Raw genomic sequence first — 24,820 nt, 5'->3', positions numbered from 1 at the left:
TTCAGGATTTTTAATGCGAGCGGTTCCGTACATAAAGGGTTTTGAGCATCTAGGGTCATTTTATTTCTTTTATTTAGAACCCGACTGCGGAAAAGCCAAAAGGGCCAAAAAGGATCTTGGATCTCTATACCTTTTTTTCAAAATTGTTTTAACGAGTAGTTTGTGAAAAGCTACAGACACACTTTCGCATTTATTATGTATCGTTTGTATATATTATTAGTCTTTAAACTTGAGAACCTTCGCCCGAGCTTGGTGCGTACAATATAACTCTTCTGTTTTATTTTATTATAATGGTTTATTTATTAAATAACAAAAAAAACGAGTAAAACAATCGTAGAAAAGCGTAACCTGATCCTAGCTATAACATAAAAAAACAAAGATTCGAACGAATTGAGAACTTCCTCCTTTTTTGAATACGGTTAATGATGGTCCTGTGATGTCCCACAAACAATACGACTGATTTACTTCTACAAACCTTTTGCATTTAAGTTTCTTTCAGAGAAGAATGAAGATGGATTCCTTACGATTTTATTTGAGTCTGATGAATACTCTAGAGCGTAGTGAGATGAGGAGAGGTGCAGGTACGTAGGAATCTAATTATTTCCTAACTTTTATAATATTATCTGGATCGTTGTTTATTTACCTACCGCCGCCGAGTGATTTAGCGTTCCGGTACGATGCCGTGCCGAGATTGCAGTCAAGTGCTAATTTGTATCTAATATAATATGTTCACTAGGAACGTACTCTTCACTGGCAATTCATAATGAAAAATATTATGCATTGATTTGTAGCAAATTAACAACTGGGGTAAGCAGTGCCTCTATGCCTCTATCACCTGCACGCCACTAGGCCTCTAGGATCTTTTAGTGTATATAAGCGACGTATGAAATGAAACAATAACTATATTCAGTCATCATTTATTGTTCTTAATCAATACAACTTAAAGTACAACATCACAACTCCTCCTCCTCCTCCTCCTCCTCCTCCTCCTCCTCCTCCTCCTCCTCCGCGCCCACTCACTACTATATAATACAAGTTCGTGCACTCCACTGCAATCCGCTGCGCTCCGCTAAATGCGATAATATGTCTGTCTGTCTGTTAGCTTTTCACAGCCCAACAGTTTAACCAAAAGAGTCAAGTTAAAAGTTTAAGCATGAGAAAAATGTATAGTACGTATGTACAGTTGTCGCGTTGTATACAACTTATTTACTTGAGATAAGCCGAGCGTGGTGGAATGGACACGTTAGTTTCTGTTTACATACATATTGTAAACTCTATGTACATGCCGATATATCAACTAACAGTACATTAACTTTTACGCCATCAGCAATTCATTAGAAGTAATCATTTATACAATCACACAGCGAACGACGAGGCGTAGAAGTATTCCTTACAACGTAACCAAATCTCTACCGTGGTGGACGAGACACCCGCAGTCAAATGACGGCGGCCGGTTTAGAGCGCCATCTTGCGGCCCTCGATGGAGATGTCGACGGCGCGCCGCGTGCTGCCCTTCATGCGCTTCTGGTCGAGGAACTTCTTCATCTGCTTCTCGTAGCGAGTCATCTTCTTTTTGCTCATCTGTGGAGAAAATGTTTACCTTGTAGAGCACGTTATAATCTCGAATCGATAAATAAAATTTGTAACGATAAAACTTTGGAACGTTACGTGTATACCGTTATCAGTGAGCCGTACCGATGTTTAAAGCAATAACCTTTTCTTTCAATTTTCAATTTTTTTTAATATTTCGTAGTATAATAATAACATACTAAGTACCCATATGCAGTAACGCATTATAATCTTTAATAATATCGTTATGCGGAATAACGTTCCACCTTAATGATTACAGCATAAAAGTTATTTTGTATCACGTTATTTGATGCGTAATGTATCGATTGTTCCGTACGCGTTATTTTTATTGCGTGGAGTTGAACACCGCTGCAAGTTGGTAGTTGAATCGATTGTATCGTACTTGTCTATATCAGTTACGTGTATAATCTGATACGGATATGACTGCAAGGTGTTATTTGTATATCAGTTACGTGTATAATCTGATACGGATATGACTGCAAGGTGTTATTTGTATATCAGTAACGTGTATAATCTGATACGGATATGACTGCAAGGTGTTATTTGTATATCAGTAACGTGTATAATCTGATACGGATATGACTGCAAGGTGTTATTTGTATATCAGTAACGTGTATAATCTGATACGGATATGACTGCAAGGTGTTATTTGTATATCAGTAACGTGTATAATCTGATACGGATATGACTGCAAGGTGTTATTTGTATATTAGTAACGTGTATAATCTGATACGGATATGACTGCAAGGTGTTATTTGTATATCAGTAACGTGTATAATCTGATACGGATATGACTGCAAGGTGTTATTTGTATATCAGTAACGTGTATAATCTGATACGGATATGACTGCAAGGTGTTATTTGTATATCAGTAACGTGTATAATCTGATACGGATATGACTGCAAGGTGTTATTTGTATATCAGTAACGTGTATAATCTGATACGGATATGACTGCAAGGTGTTATTTGTATATCAGTAACGTGTATAATCTGATACGGATATGACTGCAAGGTGTTATTTGTATATCAGTAACGTGTATAATCTGATACGGATATGACTGCAAGGTGTTATTTGTATATCAGTAACGTGTATAATCTGATACGGATATGCTGCAACGTGTTATTTATTAAACCCGCGTGCGTTGTTCGGAGCTAACACCGCTGCGTACATTTATTTGTTTCGATTATTAAATTTGTTATTCGTCATGATAATGATTTAAATTCTACTATACATACTCTTTTTGTATTTTTTAAAAATTAAAATTATTATTTTTGTTATATAGTTATTTTAATGTTATAAATATTAAATATTTTTCTAAAACAAACGTTAATACTGTGATATACTAATGTAACCATATTTGACACCTCTAGTATATTCACAGAGTTACTTTAAAAATACTATAATATTCAAAAAAAATTGTCCTACAACTACAATTGTTTGTACACCAAAAAAAGCGTATTTGTTGTACTTGTTCACTATGACACTTTTATCAGGATTTTCTAAGTTTTCAAAGTTGAATAGAAAAAAAGTTGTCCAATAAATATCATGTCAAGAAGTTACTTGTAAACATTGAGCACGTTACAACCTCGAATGTACAAACAGAACTTGTAACGATATAATGTTGGAACGTTATTTGGATACCGTTATCGGTAGCGTAGCGCGGTACTCACGCGCGACATGTCCAGCTCGCAGGTGGACTTGGGGCGCACCACGTAGTCCTTGTTGGAGGGCGCCGGCACGCGCGCGCGCGACACCCAGCCCTTGTCGCCCGGCCGCAGCGTGCTGACACAGACAGACACACATAAAATCTCTAATTATACATACTGCAGGAAAAGCTGCAGTTCACCGTTCAGTATGGCTCACCGCTCGGGCTCGTCGGTCCGCGCGCGCTTGGCGGAGGGGCCGGGCTCGTCGCGCTTGTGGCCCGCCATGGCCGCGTCGCGCGCCTGCCGCTCCTCGCGCGTCATGGCTGCCGACAACACGCTGCATTACACCGCACGAAACTGACTAACTTATTTTCTTTCTTAACGTTAAAACAAACGTAACGTTAAATATAACGTTACACGTTATATCATAAAACTAATGAAAAGGAAAACTTATTTAAAACCACATTACGCGTTATAAAATAAATGGAAATGTTTTTGACGGCGTTGAACATTATTTGTTATAAAATATTGACCTATTGAAACGGAACCGAAACGTTAAAAATAACGAAGTTTTAACATCGTTTAGCGTTATTCGTTATAACTTAGCGTACAGCTCCATTGAATGACAAGTAACCTTTGAAGTCGGTGGAGAGGTTGAAGATGGGTCGCGCCCACTCGGAGATGAGGCGGCCGGCTCGCTCGCGGTTGGACTTGGTCTCCTTGGGGTGCTTGTACAGGTACATGACCGCCTTGCCGATGAGTTACCTTTGAAGTCGGTGGAGAGGTTGAAGATGGGTCGCGCCCACTCGGAGATGAGGCGGCCGGCTCGCTCGCGGTTGGACTTGGTCTCCTTGGGGTGCTTGTACAGGTACATGACCGCCTTGCCGATGCCCGACTGCTTCAGCAGCGACTTGTCGATCGACGGGAACTGCAACACAAGCATCTTCAAAAGCCATTTCATTTAATCAAACTGTGCCTGTTTGTCGTTTGTCGTCCGATGTCCGATCGTCGATCGCGCCGCGACGGTGTGAACGGATCCACTGATGTTTTGTTTGTCGTCTGTCGTCCGATGTCCGATCGTCGATCGCGCCGCGACGGTGTGAACGGATCCACTGATGTTTTGCCAAACTTAAAGACTTGGAAATGGTCACGGGCTACTTTTTATGGGTAAAAGGGACGGAGCAATAGAAGAGTGCATATGCGACTGAAATACGAATATTGATGTGGTGTGACAAGAAAGGATAGGAGAAGGAAATAATATAATATAAGGGGAAGTTGGAAAGCAGCGCCAGTGAAGTAGTATGGGAAAGATCAGGGGTTGCATGACTGATGTGACTGACATGTGGCTGCTACGATACGGAGGGAAGAATATCATATCATTCGAATAATGGTAAATATACATATGTAGAAAGATTTTTTTTTAATTCCATTACAAGTTAGCCCTTGACTGCAATAGAGAAGGAGACCAAAGAAAGCGTGGATGGATAGAGTGAATATGCGAGTAGAAGGGGTAGACAATGCGTTACGGATGGGCAGCGCGGGACAAGGACAGCCAGTACTCACGTCCTGCAGCAGCTTGAGCACGCTCTCGCGGATGAGCAGGCAGGGCAGCGCGCGGTTGGGCATGGGCGCGAGCCAGTCGCACAGCACGTTCAGCACGTTGTGCTCGAGGAACGCGAGCTGCAGGTCCTTCTTGATGAGCTGCGACATGGCGCGCTTCAGCATCGACACCTGCCAGCACACACGCGCTCGTACACTGTAACTTGGCAACACTGAGCCGCCCGACAGTCGGCAGCTCGCGAAGATCTCAATCCTAAACATGACTGGAAACGAACTTTACTTTGTCTCAGCGCATTTTTTATTGAAAAGTTAAAAAAAAATTTCAAAACTGTCTAAGTCAAATAGTTTGCCAAAGATTTTACTAATTGCATTACTAACTGTTTATTTAAGGATCGGTTATCTTGGGCTGTGCTTTGTGGCAACATCTAGATTCTAGACGGCCGGCATCTCCATGCGGCCATTGTATTCACTTCTAAGTCATTGCGCGTCTACTTTATCAGAGCACCGAAATAATTATAATGGTATGTTTGAAAACAGCAGATCACAGAAAGGAACAAATAGTAAACGAAATCGCACTTTTACTCCGAACTCCCCACACTTTGGTGGATTGTGGGAAGCGGGGAATAACTCCGAACTCCCCACACTTCTGTGGATTGTGGGAAGCTGTGATGGAATCGGTATCTCCATAATATAATTATAGTTAGGTTTAAAAACTTTATTTTTCTCAAAAAGAACAAAAGTTCACTTACATGAGAACAATTTTAAACTTAAATATAGAAGAAAACATTATTTATGATACGGTGAATTTATACAATAATAAAACTAGTACCTATATATTTAAAACTATAGTGTTTGACAATATTTTTTTTATTTTTCTTTAAATTTTGGAAAAGATTTTTCGTTAAAAATGTCTTTCGGCAAGTTATTATATAGTAGTACTCCCTCAAACTGTATAGTTTTCACCCCACAATTAGTCCTAGCTTTAGTTAATTGTAGTTTATGTTTGTTTCGTGTACCATGTTTATGAGATTTTGTCTTAAAAGTGATTTGTGTATGTACGGACTCTAAGAGTATTTTTCTAACTAGTATGCATGTTTTGTATTTGTATAATTGACTAATAGATAGTTGATCAGTTTTCTTATATAATTCTTTGGTCGGGAAGCGATAGTCTAGTTGGAATAAAACTTTTAACAATTTGTTTTGTGATATTTGAAGATCCTTTAAATTAGTTTTATATGCACATCCCCAAATCTCTATTAAGTATTCTAGTAAAGGCTTGGCTAGTGAGTTATAAATGATACTTCGGACTTTATGCGGTATACATCGTGCAGATTTACGCAGAGCTCCAGTCAACGATGTGATTTTTGACTGCAGATAATCTAAATGAGCTCGCCATGTTAATTTAGAATCTAGTATAAGACCGAGATAGTTATGTATTATAAAACGTGTTTTATCAATTCTTTACAATACAAAAATTTAACGATAAAACTAACAAAACATTTAGTTATGTTAATGATAAAAATAACGATAACTTTAAGTACATTCATTAACGTTACCGCTAGATACCGTTATTAATACCGTTAAAAGTCACAATACTTATATCGGTTATTTATGAAACACCTATCTCTATTAACGATGCCGTAGCATTCTTGCAACAAAGTAGCATTCTTGGCTTGACGCAAAACCATTTTTTTTTTTTTTTTTTTTAAATTCTTTATTATCAATAAACATTTTACAAAACATATATAACGTTATATTATAATGTTAAACTTAAATTATTAATACTTACAGGCTAAGTCGCGCCTCTTAAAGTTTATAAAGGAATATTATCTTACACGTTTAATCATAGATAGTTACATTTATATCACAAAACGAATTAATTGAATGCAATATACTTAAATGGTATATTCGCTTACAAAAAAAAAGTTATTATTTGTTTAAAAAAAAAAAAAACGCGGGTACAACTAGGTAAGTTATGCCTACTCGTATTAGTAAACTGTCTCAGCTTGCATTACGAAACCGGTACACTGGCCAGTGTACGGTCCGCGTGCAGCGCTACCCTGCCCCTCGCACATGTACGGTAGGCAGGCGAGAACGGGGAATTCAAGATGATGCACACGTGTCGTAGGTATTAGTTACGCTATGCATTCACACCAGCCCGCGGAAACAATAAGCAGTGATGGGGCAATTTGTACGTTCCGTATTTATCGATATACGGCAAATCTGTGGTCTTAGTTTTACAAATATTATTTATGAGAGGATTTTTATGGTTTTTATTCATATTGTAGAATTTTAATGTCAATTTTAATATAAAATCAAGTAAAGTAGGAAATTTTATCTCGTGGTGTAAGTGGTTTAAGTTACTCTTAAAAGGAGTATTATAAGATATTTTTAATGCTTTGTTTTGTATAACTTGTAGAAGCTTGTAATTAGTAACACAAGTGCTGCTCCAAATAGGGCATGCATAAGTTATGGATGGTCTGACAAGTACACTGTAAATTTTAAGTTTAGTTTTAGGGCTAAGATTACTCTTACGATTTAAAACTGGGCTCAGAGCACCGAGTGCTTGCGCGCCCTTGACACGAAGATTTGCAATGTGTTTAGTCCAATTTAATTTAGTATCCATAGTTACACCAAGATAACGCACGGAATGTCTCCATTCCACTCTATGCCCGGCAATCTCCAGTGTTCTAAAAGGAGGTTGGCGATGTCGTGTAAATAAGATGGCTTCAGTCTTATTCTCATTTAGCTTCAACTTCCATTTAGTGAAGAAAGTGTGAAGTAGATCAATCGATAATTGCAAACGACAAATTATTAAATCAATGTCATCAGATGATGTGTAAGAAGCGGTATCATCTGCAAAACAGGCTAGACTGGTTCTAGGTTGTATTGGTATGTCGTTCAGATATAACAAAAACAAATAAGGACCCAATATAGATCCTTGAGGGACGCCAGCAGGTACCATCTGACACATTGACTTGGTTTCACCAATTTGAACCATGAATTTACGATTACAAAGATAAGACTTAATTAGTTTTACTAGTGACAATGGAATACCCAAAGCTGCTAATTTGTGGAGTAGGCCTTCGTGCCAGACGCTGTCAAAGGCTTTTTCTAAGTCTAATAGGAACATACCAGTAGATTGGTGAAGATTAAGATTGTTGGAGACATGTTCACAGACTCTAGCCAGTTGGTGAGCTGTAGAATGTGCTTTACGAAAACCAAATTGCTCGTTAATAAGCAAATGTTCGGAAGCCGCATGGAGACGAGAATAAATAATCTTCTCAAACAATTTCCCCAATGAAGGCAGTAAACTAATGGGTCTGTAATTAGACGGTACAGAATCGTCCTTGCCTGGTTTCTTTAAAGCAATTACTTTGGCAACTTTCCAGGCGGAAGGGAAGTAGCCCAAGAATAGACAACCATTGAAGATTTTTGTTATTAGAACGACAGCCTTTTGAGACAAGTTTTTTAGAAGTGTATTTACAATGTCGTCGGCACCAGGAGCCTTACGGGGTTTTAGTGATTTTAGTACTGTACGTATTTCTGCTGGTCGAACAGGATGTGTTAGATTAGAAATGGTATAGTTATGAATAATATCTACAGAGTTTTGAACTGCAACATCCAGGTCTGTGCTTGGCCAATTGTAGGTAAGTCTCATATTGCCCAGAAATGCAGTAGCAAGAGCATTGCACTGCTGGATAGTATTGGTGGTTAAGGTGCCATCAGTAAGTTTAAGGGGAGGTATCGTAATGCACTTTGGCTTCAAGGATCTGGATACCCGCCAAACATCGGCCCGAGGGTTGTCAATTTTGGATAGTTTTTTGTTCCAACTGTCATCTGTGTACATTTGGGCAGTAAGATTAATCAGGCTACAAAGGCGATTTATTAAACTACGAACAAACCTCTTCAATGCTCCTTTAGGTAGCCCATTGTCACAACGACGCAAGTAATTCTTGTATCTGATCATTCGTTTTATATGCTGGGGCAATTTAATGACAGTATCTTTGTTAAATGTGCCCATGGGCACAGATGCGTCTCTAGCACTTAGGATAGTTCTGTGCAGATGGTCAACAGCATAGTCAATTTCTTCTACTGAAGAAAATGTATTAGAGGAAAGATGAATATTTTCATCTAGCTGAGCCCGATAATTTCTCCAATCAGCATTGTGGTAACGATAATAACGAGTTTTCAAGTTTCTATGCAGATTACCTCCAATGGTAAAGTATATTGGATAGTGGTTAGATGATAAAGCCACTAATGCATGGACATCACTGATGTTTAAGATATTATTATGTGCCAAAACCAAGTCAGGTTTAGTGGCTTTATAATCAGAAGAATAATTAACTTGTGTTGGAATATCAGGAGCAAGAATGTTATAGTCATGGTGCAACATGTGACCAAATAGAACTCTACCACGTGTATTAGTGTAACTACTTTGCCAAAAGGTGTGGTTGGCATTCAAGTCGCCGGCAATAAGTACACGGGTACCAAGGTTCAACAAAAGGTCCAAATCACACTGCACAAGAGGCAAGTTGGGAGATTGATAAACAGACACTAAAACATGTTCATGTCCCGATATTTTAACACTAATACCAATTGCCTCAATATTTTTAGTTTTAGGTATGGTAATTAGAGAGTGATTTATGTTATTTTTAATTAAGATAGCTACACCCTGACCTCGACCGGTATGGTGTCTATCTTGTCGATAGCAAGTATATCCGGGGGTCATTAAAGAAATATTGGATGTGAGGCGAGTTTCACAAATAAAAAGAATATCAACAGATACGGAATGCACTGCAAAATCTAGTAATTCGTGTATCTTACCACGTACGCCGTCAGCGTTCCATGAAAGTAAGCGCAGTTCATTCTTATTATACGTATTGTCCGAGGTGTGTGAATACAAGCATAACTTTCTCTAAGGGAGATGTACATGTGATAAACTGAGTTTTAAGCTTTCGGAGAACTAACAAAATCTCAAACATTTCCTTAGTCGCAGCGTCCTCAGAGGTGGGTAAGGTCATTTCAGGGCCGACCGGGTTCGTAAAGCGGGGAACTTTGTCTTCGCCTACTCCTCCATCAGTAGTAGTAGATGCAGCAACATTTGCCCAAGTCCTGGTTTTCGATATAGGCTTAGACATTTTATGTATTAGTGGCGGTGGCTTTCGCACGTAAGTATTTTGTTGTATACGTTCAAGGTAAGCTAATCTGGTTTTGCATTTACTGTAATTGGCAGGGTGTTCTTCATTACAGTTACAACAATGAGCAAGTTCCTTTCGGTCCTTCTTTGGGCACTCGGATGTTGGGTGCATCTCGGTACATTTGACACAACGCGGTGGCATATTACAATTTTTAGATGAATGCCCAAAATTTTGACATCTGAAGCACTGAGTACCTGATTTGCGATTGGGTTTAAATTTTTGGATGGTAATTACACAATTGAAAAGATATTTAATTTGACGAAATTTAATAATGTCAGCTCCTTCGGCAAGTTGGACTAAATATGGAGGACAAGGAAGCTCGTTTATTGATTTTAATTTGGTCACAGAAGCTCTTTTGAACCCAAGTTTTTCTAACTCGTCAGGTAGATCCTTTTCTGCGTAGGCAGGCAGGCCTTTAATTACCACTTTAGGTGTCTTTTCATCCTTTCGGGTGTAGGTCAGAAATGATACATTCTCCGTTCGAAGCCCATCTTTAACTGCTTGATGAGCTTGGGGTGAATGGCATATAACAGCTACTTTGTTGCCATTCTTGTACTGGAGGTGGAACTGTTTAGAAAATTTACTTACAGTTTCATTGATGTTTTCGTGGGTCATGTTTATGATATCAATGATTATAGGAGGGATATGCCCTGACTTCTTAGCTTTAGTTGTTGCTTCAATGTAGTATTTGCTGCCCGAATCATTTACATTATCCACAGGAAGGTCTTGGTATTTGTTGCTGGTTGGCAGATTCCGACTATCGTCGAACTTCGACTGTTTCTTTTGAGGTGCACAACGCTTCGGTGTACGAAATCCATCAATACTATCATCGGCTGGTCTCTTAGTGTTGAGACTTCCGAAGGAAGAGGATCTTGTTAAGAACCTGTCCATCCTAACGTCTTCACAACTATCGACGAGATGTCGATAGTCACGTGTTGCATCACTATTATTTTGATGACTCAGTAGCAAGACAGCTATAGCGAGCGCACGGGCACACTGGACAAACGCCGTGCGCGTAATGACGTTATTTATGAAACACCTATCTCTATTAACGATGCCGTAGCATTCTTGCAACAAAGTAGCATTCTTGGCTTGACGCAAAACGTCGTTGTCGTTGATGATGTCGATGTCGCGCCGGCGCCGGGCGGAGCACCGACAGAGAGGACGTGACGTGTACCTTGCGCACTGCGGGCTGGTTGCGGCGGTTGAGGTCGCGGTCGTCGTTGTCGTTGATGATGTCGATGTCGCGCCGGCGCCGGGCGGAGCACCGACAGAGAGGACGTGACGTGTACCTTGCGCACTGCGGGCTGGTTGCGGCGGTTGAGGTCACGGTCGTCGTTGTCGTTGATGATGTCGATGTCGCGCCGGCGCCGGGCGGAGCACCGACAGAGAGGACGTGACGTGTACCTTGCGCACTGCGGGCTGGTTGCGGCGGTTGAGGTCGCGGTCGTCGTTGTCGTTGATGATGTCGATGTCGCGCCGGCGCCGGGCGGAGCACCGACAGAGAGGACGTGACGTGTACCTTGCGCACTGCGGGCTGGTTGCGGCGGTTGAGGTCGCGGTCGTCGTTGTCGTTGATGATGTCGATGTCGCGCCGGCGCCGGGCGGAGCACCGACAGAGAGGACGTGACGTGTACCTTGCGCACTGCGGGCTGGTTGCGGCGGTTGAGGTCGCGGTCGTCGTTGTCGTTGATGATGTCGATGTCGCGCCGGCGCCGGGCGGAGCACCGACAGAGAGGACGTGACGTGTACCTTGCGCACTGCGGGCTGGTTGCGGCGGTTGAGGTCGCGGTCGTCGTTGTCGTTGATGATGTCGATGTCGCGCCGGCGCCGGGCGGAGCACCGACAGAGAGGACGTGACGTGTACCTTGCGCACTGCGGGCTGGTTGCGGCGGTTGAGGTCGCGGTCGTCGTTGTCGTTGATGATGTCGATGTCGCGCCGGCGCCGGGCGGAGCACCGACAGAGAGGACGTGACGTGTACCTTGCGCACTGCGGGCTGGTTGCGGCGGTTGAGGTCGCGGTCGTCGTTGTCGTTGATGATGTCGATGTCGCGCCGGCGCCGGGCGGAGCACCGACAGAGAGGACGTGACGTGTACCTTGCGCACTGCGGGCTGGTTGCGGCGGTTGAGGTCGCGGTCGTCGTTGTCGTTGATGATGTCGATGTCGCGCCGGCGCCGGGCGGAGCACCGACAGAGAGGACGTGACGTGTACCTTGCGCACTGCGGGCTGGTTGCGGCGGTTGAGGTCGCGGTCGTCGTTGTCGTTGATGATGTCGATGTCGCGCCGGCGCCGGGCGGAGCACCGACAGAGAGGACGTGACGTGTACCTTGCGCACTGCGGGCTGGTTGCGGCGGTTGAGGTCGCGGTCGTCGTTGTCGTTGATGATGTCGATGTCGCGCCGGCGCCGGGCGGAGCACCGACAGAGAGGACGTGACGTGTACCTTGCGCACTGCGGGCTGGTTGCGGCGGTTGAGGTCGCGGTCGTCGTTGTCGTTGATGATGTCGATGTCGCGCCGGCGCCGGGCGGAGCACCGACAGAGAGGACGTGACGTGTACCTTGCGCACTGCGGGCTGGTTGCGGCGGTTGAGGTCGCGGTCGTCGTTGTCGTTGATGATGTCGATGACGCGCCGGCGCCGGGCGGAGCACCGACAGAGAGGACGTGACGTGTACCTTGCGCACTGCGGGCTGGTTGCGGCGGTTGAGGTCGCGGTCGTCGTTGTCGTTGATGATGTCGATGTCGCGCCGGCGCCGGGCGGAGCACCGACAGAGAGGACGTGACGTGTACCTTGCGCACTGCGGGCTGGTTGCGGCGGTTGAGGTCGCGGTCGTCGTTGTCGTTGATGATGTCGATGTCGCGCCGGCGCCGGGCGGAGCACCGACAGAGAGGACGTGACGTGTACCTTGCGCACTGCGGGCTGGTTGCGGCGGTTGAGGTCGCGGTCGTCGTTGTCGTTGATGATGTCGATGTCGCGCCGGCGCCGGGCGGAGCACCGACAGAGAGGACGTGACGTGTACCTTGCGCACTGCGGGCTGGTTGCGGCGGTTGAGGTCGCGGTCGTCGTTGTCGTTGATGATGTCGATGTCGCGCCGGCGCCGGGCGGAGCACCGACAGAGAGGACGTGACGTGTACCTTGCGCACTGCGGGCTGGTTGCGGCGGTTGAGGTCGCGGTCGTCGTTGTCGTTGATGATGTCGATGTCGCGCCGGCGCCGGGCGGAGCACCGACAGAGAGGACGTGACGTGTACCTTGCGCACTGCGGGCTGGTTGCGGCGGTTGAGGTCGCGGTCGTCGTTGTCGTTGATGATGTCGATGTCGCGCCGGCGCCGGGCGGAGCACCGACAGAGAGGACGTGACGTGTACCTTGCGCACTGCGGGCTGGTTGCGGCGGTTGAGGTCGCGGTCGTCGTTGTCGTTGATGATGTCGATGTCGCGCCGGCGCCGGGCGGAGCACCGACAGAGAGGACGTGACGTGTACCTTGCGCACTGCGGGCTGGTTGCGGCGGTTGAGGTCGCGGTCGTCGTTGTCGTTGATGATGTCGATGTCGCGCCGGCGCCGGGCGGAGCACCGACAGAGAGGACGTGACGTGTACCTTGCGCACTGCGGGCTGGTTGCGGCGGTTGAGGTCGCGGTCGTCGTTGTCGTTGATGATGTCGATGTCGCGCCGGCGCCGGGCGGAGCACCGACAGAGAGGACGTGACGTGTACCTTGCGCACTGCGGGCTGGTTGCGGCGGTTGAGGTCGCGGTCGTCGTTGTCGTTGATGATGTCGATGTCGCGCCGGCGCCGGGCGGAGCACCGACAGAGAGGACGTGACGTGTACCTTGCGCACTGCGGGCTGGTTGCGGCGGTTGAGGTCGCGGTCGTCGTTGTCGTTGATGATGTCGATGTCGCGCCGGCGCCGGGCGGAGCACCGACAGAGAGGACGTGACGTGTACCTTGCGCACTGCGGGCTGGTTGCGGCGGTTGAGGTCGCGGTCGTCGTTGTCGTTGATGATGTCGATGTCGCGCCGGCGCCGGGCGGAGCACCGACAGAGAGGACGTGACGTGTACCTTGCGCACTGCGGGCTGGTTGCGGCGGTTGAGGTCGCGGTCGTCGTTGTCGTTGATGATGTCGATGTCGCGCCGGCGCCGGGCGGAGCACCGACAGAGAGGACGTGACGTGTACCTTGCGCACTGCGGGCTGGTTGCGGCGGTTGAGGTCGCGGTCGTCGTTGTCGTTGATGATGTCGATGTCGCGCCGGCGCCGGGCGGAGCACCGACAGAGAGGACGTGACGTGTACCTTGCGCACTGCGGGCTGGTTGCGGCGGTTGAGGTCGCGGTCGTCGTTGTCGTTGATGATGTCGATGTCGCGCCGGCGCCGGGCGGAGCACCGACAGAGAGGACGTGACGTGTACCTTGCGCACTGCGGGCTGGTTGCGGCGGTTGAGGTCGCGGTCGTCGTTGTCGTTGATGATGTCGATGTCGCGCCGGCGCCGGGCGGAGCACCGACAGAGAGGACGTGACGTGTACCTTGCGCACTGCGGGCTGGTTGCGGCGGTTGAGGTCGCGGTCGTCGTTGTCGTTGATGATGTCGATGTCGCGCCGGCGCCGGGCGGAGCACCGACAGAGAGGACGTGACGTGTACCTTGCGCACTGCGGGCTGGTTGCGGCGGTTGAGGTCGCGGTCGTCGTTGTCGTTGATGATGTCGATGTCGCGCCGGCGCCGGGCGGAGCACCGACAGAGAGGACGTGACGTGTACCTTGCGCACTGCGGGCTGGTTGCGGCGGTTGAGGTCGCGGTCGTCGTTGTCGTTGATGATGTCGATGTCGCGCCGGCGCCGGGCGGAGCACCGACAGAGAGGACGTGACGTGTACCTTGCGCACTGCGGGCTGGTTGCGGCGGTTGAGGTCGCGGTCGTCGTTGTCGTTGATGATGTCGATGACGCGCCGGCGCCGGGCGGAGCACCGACAGAGAGGACGTGACGTGTACCTTGCGCACTGCGGGCTGGTTGCGGCGGTTGAGGTCGCGGTCGTCGTTGTCGTTGATGATGTCGATGTCGCGCCGGCGCCGGGCGGAGCACCGACAGAGAGGACGTGACGTGTACCTTGCGCACTGCGGGCTGGTTGCGGCGGTTGAGGTCGCGGTCGTCGTTGTCGTTGATGATGTCGATGTCGCGCCGGCGCCGGGCGGAGCACCGACAGAGAGGACGTGACGTGTACCTTGCGCACTGCGGGCTGGTTGCGGCGGTTGAGGTCGCGGTCGTCGTTGTCGTTGATGATGTCGATGTCGCGCCGGCGCCGGGCGGAGCACCGACAGAGAGGACGTGACGTGTACCTTGCGCACTGCGGGCTGGTTGCGGCGGTTGAGGTCGCGGTCGTCGTTGTCGTTGATGATGTCGATGTCGCGCCGGCGCCGGGCGGAGCACCGACAGAGAGGACGTGACGTGTACCTTGCGCACTGCGGGCTGGTTGCGGCGGTTGAGGTCGCGGTCGTCGTTGTCGTTGATGATGTCGATGTCGCGCCGGCGCCGGGCGGAGCACCGACAGAGAGGACGTGACGTGTACCTTGCGCACTGCGGGCTGGTTGCGGCGGTTGAGGTCGCGGTCGTCGTTGTCGTTGATGATGTCGATGTCGCGCCGGCGCCGGGCGGAGCACCGACAGAGAGGACGTGACGTGTACCTTGCGCACTGCGGGCTGGTTGCGGCGGTTGAGGTCGCGGTCGTCGTTGTCGTTGATGATGTCGATGTCGCGCCGGCGCCGGGCGGAGCACCGACAGAGAGGACGTGACGTGTACCTTGCGCACTGCGGGCTGGTTGCGGCGGTTGAGGTCGCGGTCGTCGTTGTCGTTGATGATGTCGATGACGCGCCGGCGCCGGGCGGAGCACCGACAGAGAGGACGTGACGTGTACCTTGCGCACTGCGGGCTGGTTGCGGCGGTTGAGGTCGCGGTCGTCGTTGTCGTTGATGATGTCGATGTCGCGCCGGCGCCGGGCGGAGCACCGACAGAGAGGACGTGACGTGTACCTTGCGCACTGCGGGCTGGTTGCGGCGGTTGAGGTCGCGGTCGTCGTTGTCGTTGATGATGTCGATGTCGCGCCGGCGCCGGGCGGAGCACCGACAGAGAGGACGTGACGTGTACCTTGCGCACTGCGGGCTGGTTGCGGCGGTTGAGGTCGCGGTCGTCGTTGTCGTTGATGATGTCGATGTCGCGCCGGCGCCGGGCGGAGCACCGACAGAGAGGACGTGACGTGTACCTTGCGCACTGCGGGCTGGTTGCGGCGGTTGAGGTCGCGGTCGTCGTTGTCGTTGATGATGTCGATGTCGCGCCGGCGCCGGGCGGAGCACCGACAGAGAGGACGTGACGTGTACCTTGCGCACTGCGGGCTGGTTGCGGCGGTTGAGGTCGCGGTCGTCGTTGTCGTTGATGATGTCGATGTCGCGCCGGCGCCGGGCGGAGCACCGACAGAGAGGACGTGACGTGTACCTTGCGCACTGCGGGCTGGTTGCGGCGGTTGAGGTCGCGGTCGTCGTTGTCGTTGATGATGTCGATGTCGCGCCGGCGCCGGGCGGAGCACCGACAGAGAGGACGTGACGTGTACCTTGCGCACTGCGGGCTGGTTGCGGCGGTTGAGGTCGCGGTCGTCGTTGTCGTTGATGATGTCGATGTCGCGCCGGCGCCGGGCGGAGCACCGACAGAGAGGACGTGACGTGTACCTTGCGCACTGCGGGCTGGTTGCGGCGGTTGAGGTCGCGGTCGTCGTTGTCGTTGATGATGTCGATGTCGCGCCGGCGCCGGGCGGAGCACCGACAGAGAGGACGTGACGTGTACCTTGCGCACTGCGGGCTGGTTGCGGCGGTTGAGGTCGCGGTCGTCGTTGTCGTTGATGATGTCGATGTCGCGCCGGCGCCGGGCGGAGCACCGACAGAGAGGACGTGACGTGTACCTTGCGCACTGCGGGCTGGTTGCGGCGGTTGAGGTCGCGGTCGTCGTTGTCGTTGATGATGTCGATGTCGCGCCGGCGCCGGGCGGAGCACCGACAGAGAGGACGTGACGTGTACCTTGCGCACTGCGGGCTGGTTGCGGCGGTTGAGGTCGCGGTCGTCGTTGTCGTTGATGATGTCGATGTCGCGCCGGCGCCGGGCGGAGCACCGACAGAGAGGACGTGACGTGTACCTTGCGCACTGCGGGCTGGTTGCGGCGGTTGAGGTCGCGGTCGTCGTTGTCGTTGATGATGTCGATGTCGCGCCGGCGCCGGGCGGAGCACCGACAGAGAGGACGTGACGTGTACCTTGCGCACTGCGGGCTGGTTGCGGCGGTTGAGGTCGCGGTCGTCGTTGTCGTTGATGATGTCGATGTCGCGCCGGCGCCGGGCGGAGCACCGACAGAGAGGACGTGACGTGTACCTTGCGCACTGCGGGCTGGTTGCGGCGGTTGAGGTCGCGGTCGTCGTCGGCCGCCTGGCGCATCTGCTGCAGCAGCTGCGCGATGAGGTCGTCGTTGTCGTTGATGATGTCGATGTCGCGCCGGCGCCGCCGCCCGCGCCGCTCGTCGCGCTTGCGCGCCAGCATCACCTCGAAGTCCGACATGCCGCCCATCGCCTCCGCACTACCACACACAAGCGTCTCTCACTATAGCGCGCACAATATACGCTTTTTTAACCTGTCGATATATTTTTCTTGATATTTTTATAACGTTACTTCGAACTCGTTTTATAACGTTAGTGCAAGCTAGATATTTTTGTTAGGTAAGTTCTTATTCGATATTTTTATAACGTTACTGCGAACTCGATATTTTTGTTAGGTAAGTTCTTATTCGATATTTTTATAACGTTACTGCGAACTCGATACTTTTGTAAGGTAAGTTCTTATTCGATATTTTTATAACGTTACTGCGAACTCGATATTTTTATAAAGTATTAACTTTATAAAAATATCGAGAGAGACAGACAGACAACAAAGTGACCCTTTAAGTTTTCCTTTTGAGGTACGTAACCTTAAAATTGAAAAATATGTCGTTTACGCTTTGTGACGTCATTAATCGCTTTCCGTACATCGTGACGTCAATATGCTAAAAACAATTCAAAATCATGATTTTTTTTTAATAGTGAATTCTAACCCCATAAACTATCGCTATACAAAACATCACATCATTTTATTACTACAGTCCAAGACCCCATAGATCGGAGACGGTCAAAGTGATACAGGATATTCAAGAAACTGCATAGCCCCAAAGTATAAGAAGAGGAGGGGTTGAGATGCTGGTGGTGGGGGCGGCGGCGGCGGGGGGGACCGCTGGCCCCTCGCCCTCCCCCGCCGCGCCCTCTGCCTCCCCCGCCTCGTCCTCCGACTCCAGCCGCACCGCGCGCCGCTTGTTGCCGTCTTGAGATGATGACGACGAGTGAGCTCATACCTCTTGGAGTCGGGCGCGATGTCGTCGTCCGAGGAGTCGTCGTCGACGGCGGTGGTGGGGGCGGCGGCGGCGGGGGGGACCGCTGGCCCCTCGCCCTCCCCCGCCGCGCCCTCTGCCTCCCCCGCCTCGTCCTCCGACTCCAGCCGCACCGCGCGCCGCTTGTTGCCGTCTTGAGATGATGACGACGAGTGAGCTCATACCTCTTGGAGTCGGGCGCGATGTCGTCGTCCGAGGAGTCGTCGTCGACGGCGGTGGTGGGGGCGGCGGCGGCGGGGGGGACCGCTGGCCCCTCGCCCTCCCCCGCCGCGCCCTCTGCCTCCCCCGCCTCGTCCTCCGACTCCAGCCGCACCGCGCGCCGCTTGTTGCCGTCTTGAGATGATGACGACGAGTGAGCTCATACCTCTTGGAGTCGGGCGCGATGTCGTCGTCCGAGGAGTCGTCGTCGACGGCGGTGGTGGGGGCGGCGGCGGCGGGGGGGACCGCTGGCCCCTCGCCCTCCCCCGCCGCGCCCTCTGCCTCCCCCGCCTCGTCCTCCGACTCCAGCCGCACCGCGCGCCGCTTGTTGCCGTCTTGAGATGATGACGACGAGTGAGCTCATACCTCTTGGAGTCGGGCGCGATGTCGTCGTCCGAGGAGTCGTCGTCGACGGCGGTGGTGGGGGCGGCGGCGGCGGGGGGGACCGCTGGCCCCTCGCCCTCCCCCGCCGCGCCCTCTGCCTCCCCCGCCTCGTCCTCCGACTCCAGCCGCACCGCGCGCCGCTTGTTGCCGTCTTGAGATGATGACGACGAGTGAGCTCATACCTCTTGGAGTCGGGCGCGATGTCGTCGTCCGAGGAGTCGTCGTCGACGGCGGTGGTGGGGGCGGCGGCGGCGGGGGGGACCGCTGGCCCCTCGCCCTCCCCCGCCGCGCCCTCTGCCTCCCCCGCCTCGTCCTCCGACTCCAGCCGCACCGCGCGCCGCTTCTTGCCGTCTGAACATCAGGTACCACTAATACATTGAGGGCCACTAGCTGGTGGTCGCGTGGATTTAGATTTGTAAAAATCCCGTGGGAACTCTTTGATTTTACCTGATGAAAGTAACCTGTTACTTTCCGTCCTTTCAACTATCTCTAAGACTAAATCAATTTGATAGGTTGCTCAGTTAGGGCGTGAAGGAAGGACAAACAAACACACTTTCGCATTTATAATATTTCCGAACCGGTGGCAGTCTAAGACATAACAAGCTGTCCTGCGTCAAATAAATTAATTAATGCATCAGAAACCCTCATTGAATGAGCACCAAATGTGTCGCGTGTTATTGGCCCACTGCATTGTCCAACGCGTCGGCCAACGCGCTGGCCGGTGGTGGGAGGAGTGCAGCAATACGTACCTCTGCGCGACGGCGAGCCCGAGCGAGAGCGAGACCTGCAATGTGATCGATGTATTGTGTCAATGAGTTCATGTCAAACAAGTCATTTCAAAAGTTTTCAAAAAAAGTCCTGACTGCACTTTACACTGCAATTTTTCACAGCGCAGCGCAAATACGCCATTTTTTAAGAATTTTATACTATAAGTACCCAGTGACACTCGCGCCATCAAAACAAATCTTAAGACGTAGCTATCATTTATCTACGTAGGTACCCAGTGACACTCGCGCCATCAAAACAAATCTTAAGACGTAGCTATCATTTATCTACGTAGGTACCCAGTGACACTCGCGCCATCAAAACAAATCTTAAGACGTAGCTATCATTTATCTACGTAGGTACCCAGTGACACTCGCGCCATCAAAACAAATCTTAAGACGTAGCTATCATTTATCTACGTAGGTACCCAGTGACACTCGCGCCATCAAAACAAATCTTAAGACGTAGCTATCATTTATCTACGTAGGTACCCAGTGACACTCGCGCCATCAAAACAAATCTTAAGACGTAGCTGTTTAGATATGTTGTTCATAGATGTCGCTGTCCATGAAATCTAGGATATTAACTCGCAGCGATTGACATTAGTGTATGTGACACTGTCAGTGACTTGTACAACGTGATTTTCAGAAAATATAACACACCGTTTTAAAAGGTTATCGTAGTTTTATTGGTTTAACGGTAATAAGTGTGAATCTTAAAGTTAAAACGCAAATACAGAACCGTGAGCTAACATTTGGTGCCGAAACCGGAATTGTTGTGAAATAAAAAGTTTTAGTGTAACTTGCAAACTTACCATGGATCCGTTACTAGCAAATCAAGACGAACTGTTAAAACAATTACAAAAAGCGGAGTATAACTATAAAAAATCTCCAAAGGAAAGACTTAAACAAGCGTACATCGAAACTAGATTGGAAATATTGGAAGATATCTGGGTAGAATTCAAGAAAGGTCACAAAGATTTAATTTCCATTGTTGACAAAAAAGGTAAGGAAAGTTTATCATATTTTACTTCTGATAAATTCGATCAGTTCCAAGAACTATATACAAACTACAGATGCACACTAAAGGAGGCACTTGCTGGTGTTTCAAGTGATACTAAACAGAGTTCATCATTGTCAACCGATGTAGCGCACAACTCTGACCCATTTTGTGATATAAAGTTGCCCAAAATCACTTTACCAACTTTTACCGGCAAATACCATGAGTGGCAAACTTTCCATGACATCTTCACATCATTAATTCATAACAATAAGAATATATCAGCAGTACAAAAACTTCACTATTTAAAAACAAGTCTGTCCGGAGAACCAGAAATATTAATAAGAAATTTTGCTACAACGGAGCTTAATTATGCAGAAGCATGGAAACAGCTTACTAAACGATATAACAATATAAGGTTCAACTGTAATGCCATATTAAAAACCTTTTTTTCACAAAAACAGATTACTACTGAGTCGCCCGCTGCACTGAAACAGTTATTAGATACAACATCATCCTGTTTAAAAAGTTTAAGTAATATTGCAGTAAATGTAAGTAATTGGGATGCTATTGTAGTGTACTTTGTTGTCTCTAAAATGGATATTGAGTCGCGGAAGTTATGGGAACATCAACAGAGCATGTGCGGAGATGAATTACCAACTTGGTCGCAACTTGTTGAATTTTTAGAATCTCGCTTTAGAAGCCTTGAAATGATGGATACTGGGAAACAAAGCTCTAATAGACCTACTTTAAAACCAAAATCATTTCATGCCGCTCTAACTAATGAAAACCAACCCATATGTGTCTTATGTAACGGACCACACTTTATATTCAGTTGCAAGGAGTTTGGACAGAAGGGAGTGAGAGAGAGACAGCAATATGTACAAGAGAACGGGCTATGCTTCAATTGCCTTTCAAATACACATTCAGTGAGCCGGTGCAGACAAATCAAATCTTGCAGACGGTGCAGACGGAGACATCACTCGTTACTCCATTTTGAGAAAGAAAATCATGAGAGGAACACGAACAACACGATAACCAAACAGACTGAGCCACAGAGAGAGGAGAACAAACAACAAAATTCAGATACAACTACACTAGAGAACAGAGTAGTAGCTAACTTTGCGAGAGGAGAGTTACACAGCTATAACGTTTTACTGGCTACTGCAATTGTTAAATCTAGATCTAAGTGCGGAACAAAATTAGTTTTTAGAACATTACTTGATCAGGGATCACAAGCTTCTTTTGTAACAGAAGCCACGGTACAATTACTTGGGTTAAAAAGAGAACCTATTAATGGTTTGGTGTCAGGGATAGGGAACGGACAGGTGAAAATTAAACACATGACTTCTTTAGTCATTGAGTCGTTTCATAATCCACAAAACATAATTCAGGTAAATGCGTACGTTATGAGTTCACTTGCGTCACTGTTACCGACAAGTACAATTCACACACCTGATTGGTTAGAATTAGAGAACCTTACACTAGCCGATCCAGGATTTGCAACACCCGGCAAAATTGACATTTTGCTAGGAGCTGATGTATATGGAGAGGTATTACTCAATGACATGATTAAGCATCCACAAGGAAATCTTATAGCACAAAATACAATCCTTGGGTGGGTCATATCAGGCAGAGCGACAAATGATACAACTTCAGCGAGAAGAGAAATTGCGAGTATGCACATCAACATTAGAGAAGACGAGTTCTTAAGAAAATTCTGGGATATGGAGAATGAGCCAAACAGCCTAGAAAAAAAGCTAACGGAGGAAGAACTTAAATGCGAAGAACTTTATGAGAAAACTACAACAAGAAATGAAGAAGGAAGATTCGTAGTAAAACTACCATTTAAAGACGAAGAACCACGAAGCCAGTATGGACAAACAAAAGAAATAGTTACAAGAAAACTACTGAGTTTAGAAAAGAGATTACTAAAAGATGAGAAACTATATATTGAGTACCAAAATGTCATGCAAGAATATTTGACTCTGAATCATATGTCACCAATCAAAGGGGAAGACATTGAAAATCCTAAATCTGTGTATCTTCCACATCACGCGGTAGTGCGCGAAGATAAAGACACTACGAAGGTCCGAGTGGTTTACAATGCTTCGTCCAAAGGAGTAAATAACGTTTCACTTAATGACGACCTTCTAGTTGGACCTAAACTTCAACAAGACCTGAGACATCTTCTGATGAGATGGCGGAAATTTCGAGTATGCATTATTGCTGATTTGGTAAAAATGTACAGGCAAGTCCGAGTTACTGAGGAAGACGCTAACTACCAAAGAATTTTATGGAGAAACAATCCTGATGAGCCTATACAACATTTTAAACTATTAACTTTGACCTTTGGTACTGCATGTGCACCCTACTTAGCGGTAAAAACTTTACAAAAATTAGCGGATGTTGAACAGTCAAACTATCCAATTGCATCCGAAATAACTAAGAAAGACTATTATATTGATGACTTGATGACTGGCTGCGACAGTTTCGAAGAAGCTGTAGAGATATACGAACAAATGAACAAATTGATGAATTCTGGTGGTTTTCAATTGCAGAAGTGGAGTAGTAATGATTCAAGATTTTTAAAATATATTGACAAAGAAAAACACAGAAGTGATCAACTCGTTCCAATTAAAGTAGACAATATGATGAAAGTGTTAGGCATTGGTTGGAACAGAGAAACTGACAATTTTGAATACACTGTTAATTTACCTGAATCCAAACAGCCAATTACGAAACGGCAAGTATTATCTGATATCGCGAGACTATACGACCCGATTGGATGGATATCACCAGTGGTTATTACTGCCAAGATTTTTATACAAAAACTGTGGAAATTAAAATTAGAATGGGACGATGAAATTACTGATGGTTTATTAGCAGAATGGATTAAATTTAGAGAAGATTTAGTGAACTTAAAAGACATTTTAATTCCAAGATGGTTGAATAGCGAACGAGGTTGCAAAACAGAATTACACGCTTTTTCAGATGCATCTCAAGTTGCTTATGCAGCTGCGGTGTATATTAGAGTTGAGAACGAGGAAAACGACATTAAAGTGAGTTTAGTGACGGCTAAAACAAAAGTTGCACCAATTGACAAGGAATCATCTATACCCAGGTTGGAGTTATGCGGAGCAGTCCTCGCAGCTAAGTTGTTGCATGAAGTCTCACAGGTGATGAACATCCCAAAAGAAAATTTGCACGCTTGGACTGATTCTACTGTTGTCCTGGCATGGTTAAAAGGACCACCTTGTCGATGGGCCACATTCGTGAGTAACCGAGTATCAGAGATTTTAACTATGACGGAGTATAATCAGTGGAGATATGTATCAACGAACGCGAATCCCGCAGATTGCGCGTCAAGAGGCCTTAAGCCTGACGAATTAAAAAATCATACACTCTGGTGGAATGGACCGAGCTGGTTGTCAGAACCAACTATTAACACAGAGAAAATTAAGATTGAAGAAACACATGAAGAAGAGAGAACCAAATCTTTAACTACCTTAACTCATCAAGAAGAAGATTTTGTATGGACTAAATATTCCAGTTTAGGTAAAATGCTGAGAGTGATTTCATATTGCAGACGATTTTTAAATTATAATCTTCCGAAGAATGAACGCGAAACATTACCAAATTACATTACAGTTAATGAATTAGAGAAAACGCTACAAATGTGTATTAAACAAGTTCAGAATTTAGAGTTTGGTGATGAGTTAAAGAAGTTAAATACAAAAGGACATCTAACAAAAGGGAGTTTACTTTACACTCTTCACCCCTTTTGTGATCAAAACGGGATTGTAAGAGTTGGTGGACGTATTGAACATGCCAGTGCAAGTTTTGATGAGAGACACCCTATAATTATGCCGAGTAAGAGTCATCTTACTCAGTTATTAGTTGCTGATGCTCACACCAAAACTATGCATGGTGGGCCACAACTCATGCTTAATCATTTACGCACAAAGTATTGGATTATTAGAGCAAGAGACCAAGTAAAGAAACATTTCAGAAAATGCGTAGTGTGTTTGAGACATTCGAAGGTT

At 47.5% G+C, this 24,820-nt stretch overlaps 1 protein-coding gene across 1 annotated transcript in view; it reads right to left on the bottom strand.

Moving 5' to 3' along the window:
- Positions 1–976: 976 nt before the first annotated feature.
- Positions 977–24,820, bottom strand: part of LOC117993755 (protein IWS1 homolog) — a 31,266-nt gene continuing 7,422 nt past the window's right edge. Inside the window, exons 6-14 of the mRNA XM_069507337.1 lie at positions 19,760–19,794; positions 18,673–19,161; positions 18,393–18,585; positions 17,387–17,588; positions 4,802–4,969; positions 4,004–4,166; positions 3,456–3,561; positions 3,263–3,374; positions 977–1,581 (exon numbers count right to left, since the gene is read on the bottom strand). Of these exons, the coding sequence (XP_069363438.1) occupies positions 1,456–1,581; positions 3,263–3,374; positions 3,456–3,561; positions 4,004–4,166; positions 4,802–4,969; positions 17,387–17,588; positions 18,393–18,585; positions 18,673–19,161; positions 19,760–19,794 (1,594 nt within the window). The 3' untranslated portion in view covers positions 977–1,455. The remainder of the gene's footprint in view (positions 1,582–3,262; positions 3,375–3,455; positions 3,562–4,003; positions 4,167–4,801; positions 4,970–17,386; positions 17,589–18,392; positions 18,586–18,672; positions 19,162–19,759; positions 19,795–24,820) is intronic.

The sequence above is a fragment of the Maniola hyperantus genome, chromosome 25 (genome assembly GCF_902806685.2).
Source record: "Maniola hyperantus chromosome 25, iAphHyp1.2, whole genome shotgun sequence".
Taxonomy (NCBI): Eukaryota; Metazoa; Arthropoda; class Insecta; order Lepidoptera; family Nymphalidae; genus Maniola; species Maniola hyperantus.
The sequence above is the reverse complement of the archived record's forward strand: the minus strand, read 5'-3'. Positions and strand labels throughout refer to the sequence as shown.